At 45.7% G+C, this 12769-nt stretch overlaps 1 protein-coding gene across 1 annotated transcript; it reads right to left on the bottom strand.

Annotated features, from left to right (window-relative positions):
- Positions 1-7965: 7965 nt before the first annotated feature.
- TATDN3 (TatD DNase domain containing 3) lies at positions 7966-12702 on the bottom strand (the record flags this gene model as incomplete). The annotated part of the gene is made up of 7 exons (XM_009876942.1): positions 7966-8339; positions 8693-8773; positions 9904-10016; positions 10200-10255; positions 10633-10742; positions 11840-11902; positions 12571-12702. Coding segments are annotated over 7 exons (699 nt in total), but the record flags the coding sequence as incomplete, so codon positions are not given.
- Between the last annotated feature and the right edge of the window lie 67 nt (positions 12703-12769).

Here is a 12769-nt window from a genome sequence, read left to right as displayed (position 1 = left end):
CCACTGGTGGCAACAGGGTCAGCACTTAACCCTCCTCAAGTTATGTGCCAGCATCCACCCTCGCCTGCCACAACTGGCATCTGCTAAGACAGCAGGGATGAAACAAGATCACTGTGCGTAGCTGCACCTCTCAAAAAAAAAAAAAAAAGAAAAAAAAAGAGGGAAAGGACTTTGCCTCTCAGACTCTAAGGACTCAGAGAGGAATCTCTGAGCATCCTGATACCATAGCAACCTCCATGTGCTGCTTATGAAATAACCTCTTTAGATAAATCGTCCCACAGACACACAGAGATTGTCACTGGATGTGCTGCACTCACTGGGAGTGCAGAAGACATGATTTCAGAGAGCTCTGACATCTGCTCATGCGTGTTATATACCACATTAGCCTGGGAGGCACATGCACTTGCCATTGCCTTGACTCACTATATTGACTTGCCATTGCCTTGACTCCTGTGTGTTATAGATCTGAGTTTCCACCCTGACTTTCCCAGGCAGGAATAATGCCCCCTAAAGAGAAGGGAAATTATCTAGTGATGCTTTGATTAGAGCTGCCCACATAGTGCTCCATTTAGCTTCTTCCCACAGCGCTTGCTTCATTTGTTCACTTCCTCCTCCTTTGTTGTGTGTCCAGAAATGTTCTAGCACAAAAATGCTCTCTATATAGAAGTAAGCCAGTGCCAATCAGGACTTCAAAGCTGCCCTCTCCAGACAGTGCACTTCACAAGGACAGACCTTCCTGCTAGATAGTTCCCAGGTCCTTTCCATTTCACTGGTTCACCAGTGGTGAGGTGCTGAGCAGACTAAGATCTCAAGCAGCAGGTCCAGTTCCACCTGGGAGATGCAGCATGTGACATACACACATTCCCACAGACATCAGTTAACGTGGTCACACTGTCTCCTAGTCCACATCCACAACTTACCGTTTTTGACAACAGTCAACAAAATTTGGCAGACAGACAAGGGTTCTCGGAGATACAAAATTCCTACGAGGTTGCAAGAGTTGGTGGCGTCACAGATGACACGGTCTCCCTTCGGGGCTACCAAGAAGAGACACACATCCAGCTGCTAAGTCTGAGGCTGGCAGCTATGCAGACATGACCTACCCAGCTCTGGACTAATCTTGGCAGGTGCTATTTCTTACCTAAATGGCAATCTGACAAGCACAGGTAGGTGACGTGGAAGAGAGGTGGCATATTACAGAGAGGCCACAGGGACACATTAGAAAGCTGAGGTGCTGTGGTGGGCAGAGCCCAGAGGGTACATGGAAAAGCTGGTGGCAGCATGGCAGGGATCAGGGTGACATACAGGGAATTGAAAATATGGCACCAGGACTGTAATAGCAACATCACAGTACATGAGTAGGAGACTGCGACTGCCACAGTGAGGAGGTCACAAATCCCAGGAGAGAAAAAGCTTTATTGGTTCTGCTGCTTGTGAGATAACTGCTCTTCTATCAACGGAGGACACGTGTACTTTAGCTATACTGCAGCTGGGCACTGGCAAGGAACCAAGCCCCTGTCTGCACCCTTTGAGGACAGAGCATACAGCCCCGGCACAGCCAAAACAGCGGATGCGAAATCTGAATGTGTCTATTAAAGAAGTTAAACCCAGCGTCCACACCCTGTCACAGAAATGCAAAATACACTGGGAAGAAGCCAGGCCCCCCACCCGGATGGGCTGCACTGCCCATCTGCTCTGCTCCACATCGGATGAACCCCAAGACATGCAGTGACGGAATCAGGATGCCTTCGTGAGGCAGGAGAAGGCAAGAGACACGTCAGCTGCTATTCCCTGGCGGCAAGCGTGGCTCAGGTGCAGTGAGTGTCACAGAAATGCAAAATACACTGGGAAGAAGCCAGGCCCCCCACCCGGATGGGCTGCACTGCCCATCTGCTCTGCTCCACATCGGATGAACCCCAAGACATGCAGTGACGGAATCAGGATGCCTTCGTGAGGCAGGAGAAGGCAAGAGACACGTCAGCTGCTATTCCCTGGCGGCAAGCGTGGCTCAGGTGCAGTGAGTGCCTGTAGCCACAGAGACCTGGCAGCAGATGGAGAGGACACCCGTCACAGTGCCACGGGGCACAGCTCTGCTGTTTAGCACCACAGGCTTCCTCACTAGGGACTGAGCAGGGAGCACAAACAGCTCTCCCACCCCTGCAAGCAGGCTTTAACAGCCAGCCCCAGGCACAGTCCGTGCACTGACCCAGCCTGCCTGCGAGGCAGTACCTCTGGGGCGTCATGCGTTTGATCACAGAATGATAGGGCTTGGAAGGGACGTCTGGAGATCACCCTAGTCCTGCCAACGTTCTCTTCCATGTTTTGTCCCCAAAACAAGGGGATGTGGCCCTGCTCCACCCCATGTCAGTGCTGCTTCATGGTCTCTCAGGCAGCTGTACTTGCTCTAGTGCTGGAAGCTGAAGGTTTGCTCAGCTATGTCGCGGCGCCGGTGCTCTGCTGTGGCAGGCCAGGCTCATCTGTGTGCAGCCATCGACCGTGGACACCACACAGTCACCTCGCTCACCTCCCCTTGAAGAGAATGCACATACAGATACTACCCACGTGTGGCAGACAAAATCCATATGTTATAATGTTGACCGATGGTAGGACATCAGATAAGTGCCCAAGCACTGTCACAGAAGTAGCTTGCTCTTCAGACCACATTCCTTTGAAAACAGGCTGGATCTTCCTCTTCTGTGCTTGTGCCACTTCTCTATGCTTTTTTGTCAGCTTTGCCTTACGTTCCTTGATGCCACCTGCACAGTGGTTACATGACAAGTGCTCCACGCGCCAGCAGCTCTGTGCCCTAAAGCCCTCTGTGGCAGCCAAACCAAACACCAGTGCTGCTTGTTATGCTCTTTTCTAGGACAGAGCAGAGCTAGACTTTATTTCTACAGCCTCTCCTTGTCCCAGTGCCTCATTCCTTCTGCTTTTTCAGGTGAACCACATCACCATTGTCATCAGCAGACCCAGGCACGGTAGTGGCACTGGTCTCCTGTGAATTATGCGTCCTGTTGGCAACATCTCTCTCAGCACAGCACCGAGCCTTTGGGGTGATGGGTATCAGCTCCTGCCCCAGGCATTGGTTCACCAGAGCCACAGTCCCCACTGCATTTTCTTGCTGTTCTGTCATTCACAGCAGCTCAAAGAGGGGCATAAAAATTTGCCAGGCTCTGGAGAGAGTACTTTGGTATCCGCCACTACATGGTGCAGCCATGCAGTGCCCATGTCTCAACCAATTTGTACTGACAGAAAAGCCAACCCCAGCAGGGGCAATGAAGAGATGGATAACCACCTGCTGAAGCGGAAAATGCCGAGACAACTGGTGCTATGGCAATTCATATCCTTTCTTTGATCTCAGCGGTATCTTTGTACTGCATATAGAAAGCAAAGAGAAGATCAACAAACCTTTCTGCTAAGCCAGTGACTTTCTGAAATTCATTTTCCTGCTCTATAATGGGAACAGAGGCTCAAACCCCAGTTTGCATGAATGAAAAACAAATAAAAGCAGGAGCTCATTAGTGATGAAAGTTGCATTTCCAGCCAATTATTTATTTGCTTTTGCCTCTAAAGAGCCTATCTATGCATTGCATAGGAACCTTTCAGAAGCACCTCCAGTAAAAGTCTTTGGTCAATTTGTTCAAACTCTTATCACAATAAACATCAGGATCAAACAGCACATCACTTGCCCTCCTCACCCTCTCCTCGCTTGTTCCCATGCTGAAATCTGTAAAAAATCATCACCCTATCAGTTTGTCCCAGAGTTCAGCAGATTTAGGCCCTGTTAGTCTATGACTAAAAGCAAGTTTCAGAAGAAAGGCCTCAGGAGAATGATTCAGCTGCAGCCCTCCAAAAATTATCTGAGTGAGCACAGATAGAGCCCTTAGCTGTCAGTCCTCAACTCAAAGGGGATTTCCAGGATCTGAGGAGTTCCAAGTGACTCATGCTGAACCTTTTAGTTCTACTACACCTACTCCACTCTTACAAGTCATGTGGCCTTCAGGCAAAATCATATCATTCTTGTTCCACACAAGTTCTGCCACCAACTTGGCATGGAGGGTGAAAGGAGGATGACACCAGCCAGCTGAGGAGTTATAATTTTAGCATCCTTCCAGTTCCTGCTATTGATTCTAGGTGCTCACTGAACAAGGAAGGTGCAAAATCTGCGTGATTTCATAGCTGCTGACAGCATACACTGGTCCACTATTTTGTCTCTATCAACAGACAAACCCACTTTAGAAGCTCTCTAGATCTACAAGCTCCACACCTCAGCCTATGGAAAGTACCTTCACATTATTACTACCACCCTACAACCCCCTCATTATTTATGCCTGGTGTTAAACTCTGCAGTTGCTGTCAGCCCTTGCACATGTGGGAGTCCCTAGTGCGCGTACAGTGCATCTGTGTGCATTATTTTAAGCCTGGAAAGAACCAAGTGACATGCAAGTTGTTGTTTTTTTTTCTGGCAGAAGCTGTGCCAGCCAGAGCTGCATCAATACCAGAGCACTGACTAATGAGTGAGGCACTCTGAAGGCACTAGATATGCCAGAGAAACCATGAACCTTTCTTGATTTTCCTACCACATCATGTACATTTTCCAAGAGAGACATGAGGAGTCATACAAAGTGCAACCAGATCTGCTGTTTCTAGCACCCCAGGGAAAGTTCATGGCTAAAGGTATGAGATGGAGCTTTGGGTCTATCGCTTCCCACACTGCTGCAGACCATCTGTATCATTCCACCTCTGTGAGACAGAGGTCACCAGGGCTGTTAGCGTCCCCCAGAATTAATGGCATCACTGAAAAGAAAATGTGAGTCTCCACTAACTCTGTGCTTTCTCTGTCACTTCCCCTCAGGTTTCCCAAAAGCTAAACGTGGCATCCAGCTAAACTGGCACTTGGTCCTTCCTCCAGCATGTCTCCAGACTCTCCAGTGTCCTGTGCTATGTAGGAGGGGACACAGCTTGTCCAGGCAACCTGAGAGGCTTCAACACAAACAGAGATATTGCTAGCACCCCCCTTTGCGAGGAGGGAGGGTTTCATGGCATGCAGCCACGCGGCTCCCGCACAAGCCATCCTGCCTTCCCCAGCCCCTGTGGGCCAGCTGTCCGCCTGGGACTGCAGGCAGAAATGCAAGCTCTCTGTTAAATCCCCCTTTCACAGTAAAGGCACAGGATGACTACTGAGTGATCAGTGATGTTTTCCAGCTCCAAAACCACGCTTCCTCCCCCCTCATGTTAGGTACCACCAGTCCCAACTGAGCGCCTAAAAAGCTGGGTTTCCTGCACAAAGAAACGACTTTATTTCCAGCGCCTGCTGCCCCACACAGGTGCTGACTGCAGGGGGCTGGGGCACAGCAAAACCAGCGGCACCACAGAAAGGGTGCTGCTTCCAACCCTTGTTCAGTGTTAGGGATGCCAAGACAGGGTGGGAATGACACTGCATTTTCCTTTTCTGGAGCGTGAGGCCACCTACACCATGACTCAACCGAGGCGCCGCAGGTCTAAGGGGAGGACAAAGTCAGCCTGTTCTGTGATGGGCACCCTGCCAGGCTCGCGCTACCAGGTTTCTCTCACCCAGCTGGAAGCAACCCTGTACTCCCTTCCCCAGCCCCACTCCTATGCTGCTCCAAGCGCTGGTGGACCCTCGTGCTTTGGGGACAGGGGGCACAGGCTGCCCCACAGCCCTCAGCAGTGCCCTACCCTGCTGGGAGCTGCAAAATGTGAGCATGTCTATCTACAGGTTTTTGCAGCGCTGCAGCAGCAAGGGATTCATCTGACTGTGAAGCTAAGCTTCCACCAGAATGATGTTACCTCCTTGCAGAGAGATTTGATATTCCCTTTTTTGCAAAACCAGTGTTTTCATCCAAGACTAAGAATTTCACAGAGGCAAAACCTCTACGCACATTTGGACACTGCCTCACTTTTTTACCAGGAGCATCTCCACAAATAATTACTTTCCCGTGCAATACTGGAAGCCTTTCCTCACACAGTCAGCAGGCAATGCTGCCTGGTATCACCCATTTAGCATCTCTGAATTATTAATGTCAATCACATTAACAGTCTTAAGACTACTGCAAACCTCTTCCCTAGCACAAACTGAAGGCAAATTCTGTCCTTCACCCAATTCAGTGGGAACGGTGAGTAAAAAGTGGCTCTAACTACTCTGGGTCAAACATTCAGCAAACATTAAGGTGTTTGCTGCTCTGAATACACATTGCAACAGAGAAATTATTCAAGTTTGGCTGTCACTGCAGGCCGAAAACTGTTTAGGAACATATGTTTAAACTAAGTCAACTCCAGGCAAAAAGCAGAACATAGTTGTTCTGCTAAAGACAGAAAAAAAACCTCCTGACAATGTGGTTTTAAGAAATTGAGGAAGAAAATGTAGATGAAACCTTAAGATGGGCATTGCTTACATTATGAGCTTTTACTCCTTCGCCCCACCTCGCCATCTGCGAGCTGATACCTTCTCCAGGTGCATCCTCCTCAAAAACAGGGGCAAAAAACCAAATCCTTGCCTTGCACTCCTCCACTGCAGAAGGCAGACATCCGATGATTTCAGATTAGGGCGTTACAAACCATTTTGCAAAGTGGCAGCTGGCAAGGTGCTCTAACCAGCAAGACAAAACAAAGAGCCTAATCTGAACAATCACATAGGCACCCAAGGCATTGAAGACAGATGCTCAAATTTTAAAGCCAAATGCTCTCACCATCAGCTGGTATAACGCATGAGTTTTCTACCCTAGGTGGTCATGGACTAAGTTAATACTTGTGTATTTTCTTCACTGAGCTAGCAAAACTCACCCTAGGGAAATAAAAGCCTCAGCTTCCTTAGTGGCCCTGAGAACAACTGAGTGTCATCTAGAACTTGCCTCAGTCATTGCTGGTTTATAGTCAGCAAAATCTTGATCAGTATTTCACCAGGCTCAAAACCTGTTGTAAGGGAGCACAAGATCCCGTTTGTAGGACACTGATACATTGTAGCAGAATCTACAGTGGACAAGATCTTACAAAACTGGGCTTGTCTCACATCCTGTATCTCCTGACATCGAGTAGTCAGAAGAGTAAATCCTTGAAAAAAAGACCAAGCCCAGGCTTTTTTCTTTGAATACAATTCAAAAACTAAAGTAAAATATCTTTTTTAAAAAAAATCAAAGCAAATACCTTCTCATAATAGTCAAGATCTGAGCAACTGTTAAATTACTGTATACAAGGAAAAAGGAAGGAAGGAGCAGAAGGGCTGCAATTCTTTCCATCCAACTGTATTTTGAAAGAAATCAGAGGTCTTGCTTCTGCACTGCTCACAGGTCAACAGGACGTACAGAGAATGTCCATCTATCTGGGTTCTTTTTAACAGCTCAGAAAAGGACGTGTCACCTGCAAGTCCTAACAGGAGCCTTCGTATCATGAGTGGGACCACAACCATGTGACTTTCAGTCATCAGAAATTAAGGAACAAGAGGGATGTTAAGCACCACACATCAGCCATCTCCCAGACTAGGAGCACTGAGCAAGGAGTCTTGGAAACTAAACTGCCGATTGGAGCAGCAGAGACTGAGGGGTGACCTCATTAGTGTTTATAAATATGTAAAGGGGGAGTGTCAGGAGGATGGAGCCAGGCTCCTCTCAGTGACGTCCAATGACAGGACAAGGGGCAACGGGTGCAAGCTGGAACACAGAAGGTTCCACATAAACACAAGGAAAAACTTTTTCACTGTGAGAGTGACAGAGCCCTGGCACAGGCTGCCCAGGGAGGTTGTGGAGTCTCCTTCTCTGGAGACATTCAAAACCCACCTGGATGCGTTCCTGTGTGACCTATTCTCTAGATCACCTCTGATCCTGTTCTGGCAGGGGGGTTGAACTAGATGATCTTTCAAAGTTCCTTCCAACCCCAAACATTCTGTGATCCTGTGATTAATTTTACAGTGCTGCTCTTTATAAAGTACTTGTTCAGAGTCATAGGACATGCAAATGAACGATCTGATCTGTCTTTATCACATCTGAGAGATGACAAAGGTGTATACCAAAGGTCTTTGAGAAATTCCCTATATTCATCCTATGTATCTACATAATACTCTGCTGACTTCTTGAACTTTCCAACAGCCAAACTCCACTACAAGACAAGATGCATGTTGGTTTTATTAATTACACCATAAATAGTAGCTTCTGCAACATCATACATTTCAGTTTCTGAATCTATATCTGGAGAAAGTTCAGAAGTTTGGGGAATACCTTCAGTGCATTCTGTGTAGTCACTTCTATAACTTCTCCAACTGGAATTCCTTTAATTTTGGCAATATATTCTGCAGCAATGTAAATATTTTTTGGTTCATTTCTCACCTGAAAACAAACAAACAAAAAACCCAGACCAAATTACAGATCCCTACAGATCACAGGTGTTACTGATTCAGTACTTCCTGACATAACTTCAGTCACACTGTGGCACATGTGCCAGAAAAATTACATATATCTGTTCTTCCTGGATTATTTTCCCCTTTGCCCATTCCTGGAATTTCTCCTTTCCCAGCCTCAGCAACACTAACTTGTTCATCTCAAAATTTTCACCCGGTGAACTCTCTTGCTCCTTGTACCTATGGTTAAACTACTTCACCCTCCCCATGCCAGTAACTGACCTCCATAAGGTGTGGGTTTGGGTACACATACATAGAAGTCCCTCCCCTCCCTTCATTTACCTGTTTTTCAGGCCCCAGAGCAGGAGAATCAGTTTCCAAGCACATACTTTCCAGAGGTAACAGCTTCACAAGCTTCTGCTTCTTGAAGAAAATAAGACAGATATTAAATGCTTTATGCACTTAGATGTGTCAGGGGAAGAAAAAAAAACAAATCTAGGAAGTTAGATTATCCTCTGCATTTAAAAGCCATGTCAAAAGACTTTGGTGCTACTGTCTGCATTTTATCAACAATTTCAGAATGGAAGAAAGAATATCAGGAGCTGCTCAAGAAGTCCCTTCAAATTAGGATTTTCCAGTTTTCTGAACATCTGAAGGACTATTATCTAAACACTGAATCCATCCCTATATTTAGAGTTACCAATGCAATTTTAATTTGCTATTTTTCTGTATATATAATACTGGTGTACCTTTTTCCCATCTCTGCTTTCACCGCTCAACCCGTTTGCTTTCCTTTCTCCAAGTTCCTAATCTCCTCCCCACCTATATCCATCCCTCACACCCCTTCCACTTCAATCGTTCCTTTTACTTTCTTGCATTCCCCGAGCTTATCATAGAAAGAAAGTGATAATGGTGCAGGATGGAAACAGACTTCTACCCCAAAATAAGAAGTTAGTATAGCTTGCAGCAGCCCAGAGTAGAAATTCAAAGAGTAGTCTCATTAAATCAAAAGCTGGACCTGATCAATGCTGTCTTTAAGTAATTTAGCTGCTGCTTTGCTGGGCGCACCTTGTGATAATCGCTATTTTTCAAGGGTTTGTAACTTAACTGATTGTGAGCAGATTTCCTTTTGAACAGAAAGTGCCATAGCACTGAGACAGAAATGAGTCCTTTTCCATGTCCCTACTGTAAAACAGTGCAGTGACAGAAGCTTCCAGAGAAGAGTTCACCACAAATCACATTAAAATTAGACACACAAAAAAAAAAAGCCTATTTTTTTAACCATTGTTTCTCAGGAAGAGCTGAATTGTTCTGGGCAAAATTTCCCGCCAAACCTGCAATGCTATAAGCAACTGAAACTTCTGTTGTGAAGCAACGGTGACAGCAACGGTACACGAAATCTGCTAATCCCACTTCAAACTGTACGGACTTGAAAACCAGGCACATTCTTGAACCACGCAGTGAAAACAGCCATGTTTGCCATCACAATAAGCTGTCAGCTATTACCTGCAGTCCCCAAGCACCAAGAAGGTGCAAGCCCCTTTAAACTTTACCTGTTCACTCCTTATAATGGAAGGAGGAATGGAGAAGTAATATCCGGCTTTCACCCCTTCCATCGCAACAGATGGCTTCCCATCAAATGCATGGAGCAACACTTTTGTGGCACCTCCGAGAGAAGCAGCAGACCAAATCATTAGCAGTGTTTACAGGGCTGCCATGTCACCCCCCCAGTGGGACCTCGAACCCATAAAGAACGAATATAGAATCTCTGCACTCATCTTCCCAAGTTTCATGTCAGCTTGGCACAACTGAGAAAAGCCACGAGAGAGAAAACGCATTAAAAACATACCTTGTTCCTTTAAGAGGTTAATGGTTGGTCTTCCAGCTGAGCGGGAATGGACATTTCTGCACAGAAGAGGCCAGCCATTAGGAAACTCAGCAAACCACTATAGTTTTTGTTAACACAAACAAAGTAACAGCAGCTTGGGAAGAACAGCCTGAGACATATGTACAAATCATTTTAGCTACAGTGAAAATATAGCAACAACATAGCAAGGACAGGACACAGAAGACCATTGTATTCAAGTGCAAATATAGGGAAAATCCTATTATTTTATCTCAAACTGGAGTAAAAGACTATTACTTTATCTCCAACAGGACACTAATGCCAATTTAATCTATGTAAGAAAAGTTCTGTAGGCTCTTTGTAACTACAAATCCTGGAAATATTTCTACAGTTACTAAGATTTGGAAAATTCTCCTACTGCATAAACAAAACGTACAAAGGCAAATCCAGTCTTCTTGCTAACTCAATCTGCTTGATCAAAACCTGTCTTTGTCCTTCCTTCTGTTCATCCGTGCTGGCAAATCTGGGAGTGAAATCTAGTCCAACCTACAGTATAAGAAGAGAATTGCAAATATTTTACAGACCTAACGCTTGACTAAACCATAATTTCATATATAAGGCAAAAAATACTTCAAAACAGCAAGGTATTTCAAAATGTATATGCTAGAGACTTCAAATAAAATGAGCTCAGCTGTAGCTTAACTCTGAAAGGCAACCATAAGTTTTTCAACTACAACAGTATTTGTGGGCACACAGTTACTAACAAGTGCATTTAACATTTTAATCTGTAATCGATTTTCTTTTTTTTCCTTCCTTTTTATTGAATATTATGTCAGATTAAATCTCAAATCTGCATCTCCAATATGAGTAAAATTTCTGACCTGAACTTGTAGCTTTAGCCCTACCCCTAGCAAAAACTAGCCTATTAATGCTCTACTTTTTTAATGTTTGGGCAAATTTGAAGTTTGTCAAAGCAGTCTCATTCGCCGTTACATCAACCAAAGTTCCTGATAAACAGTACAAGTACAACATGGTGAGTTTAGCTACAAAGCTCTGACAATAACTGCTTTTTTGCAGCCAGTGCAGAACCAGCTATACGTGCCTCCGGTAGCAACACATAAAAGGCAGAGTCTACCCTACAGCTTTCAAGCCTCAAGTACTTTATAAACAAATGTAAAACAGGAGACAACACGTGGACACAGACAGATGAGGGATCACAAGAAAAAAGGACTGTGCAAGTCTGTGAAGTGTCCTGACATCACAGCTTAGCCTAACTTTGTCAGGGAAGAAGGCAGGAAGGATGTGAATGAGGATAACAATGTGCCTCGACACTTCACCATGCAAGAGAATAGGTCAAAAAACACTGGAGTAAAAGATGATACAGCATAATTATGCAATTTTTTCTACTAAAACTACCAGCAAAAATACCATCTATATCCTAATAATGAAGGAAAAGAACGAACCAGACAAATCTGTGAAGGAAAGGACATTAGAAGAATAACAAATCAGGCTTAGTGCTTGTTCAGACTTATACTAATCCTTATGGCATACACAGAACCAAATATTCACTAAGTTTTTGTAATTCTGGTGACAGATGCTGCCGAAGCCAAAGTCATTTAAACAAGTTATGGAATTCTACTTACTTCCCCAATCCCCACCAATTTATCTTTGTAGAGTTCTATAAGCGGCAACGCAGCATCCAGATCCTGTAAGAACAAATTAAAGATGCAACCCTCACTGCCCTTACAAGATGGAAGGGGTATAAACTCAGTAATACAATTAAACTGGAGTTTCCTTCATTGTTCTTAAATTTTGTGCCTTAAAACTTGCTGTTGCTGCGAGTTGTGCCATCAGACGGATTTTGAAAACCCGCAGGATCTCCCTTCTTTACTTAACGACCCTTCGCTTCAAGTTATCTTTCCACGGGAGCTGAGGAGGTAATTAAAACAAGGCCTGTAAAAAGCCTGGTAACACCAAAGAGCTGCACAGAGCTCTCCAAGTTTTTCGGGCTAAGGGCACAAGCGGTCGCCTTCCGCCTCCCACGCTCACAGAGGGGACATCTGCAAACACGCGCCCGCGCCCTTGGCTGTAAACAAACCACTCGCTCGGGATTTTTAGAACTGTCTCTCTGCAGGAACATGGCCAGATGACTCCAGTGAACAGTTCTGCTTCAGGACTAACTGGGACAAACGGAGGCGCTGAGAGACCCCGGGATTCGGTCTGCTGGGGTTTCTGTATTACAGAAGCGCTGGAAACAAACAATCCCTGAGCAGATCTGAGGTTAAATCAGGCAGAGTAGAGCATCCTGTCGTCTGCCCTGAGCAGTCCCGGCAGCGTTTTACGCCTGTGCTGACCTGATTTGTTTGTGTTTTACCTTCAAGGTAGCGCTGCGCTGCTCCCCGGGTGAAACCTCTTGAACCGGGTGAACCCCCAGGCACGGCAGGACAAACCCTGGGTATCTAGACGGGGGACAGACACCGGTAGTGCCAGAGGCCGCGGGGACAAAAAAAAAACAAAAACAGAAAAACCCCCAAGTTTAAAGTCAAAATAGAGCGGTCGGCCCGCCGAGGAAG

This window comes from Apaloderma vittatum, unplaced genomic scaffold, assembly GCF_000703405.1.
Source record: "Apaloderma vittatum isolate BGI_N311 unplaced genomic scaffold, ASM70340v1 scaffold29969, whole genome shotgun sequence".
NCBI classification, from domain to species: domain Eukaryota; kingdom Metazoa; phylum Chordata; class Aves; order Trogoniformes; family Trogonidae; genus Apaloderma; species Apaloderma vittatum.
The sequence above is the reverse complement of the archived record's forward strand: the minus strand, read 5'-3'. Positions and strand labels throughout refer to the sequence as shown.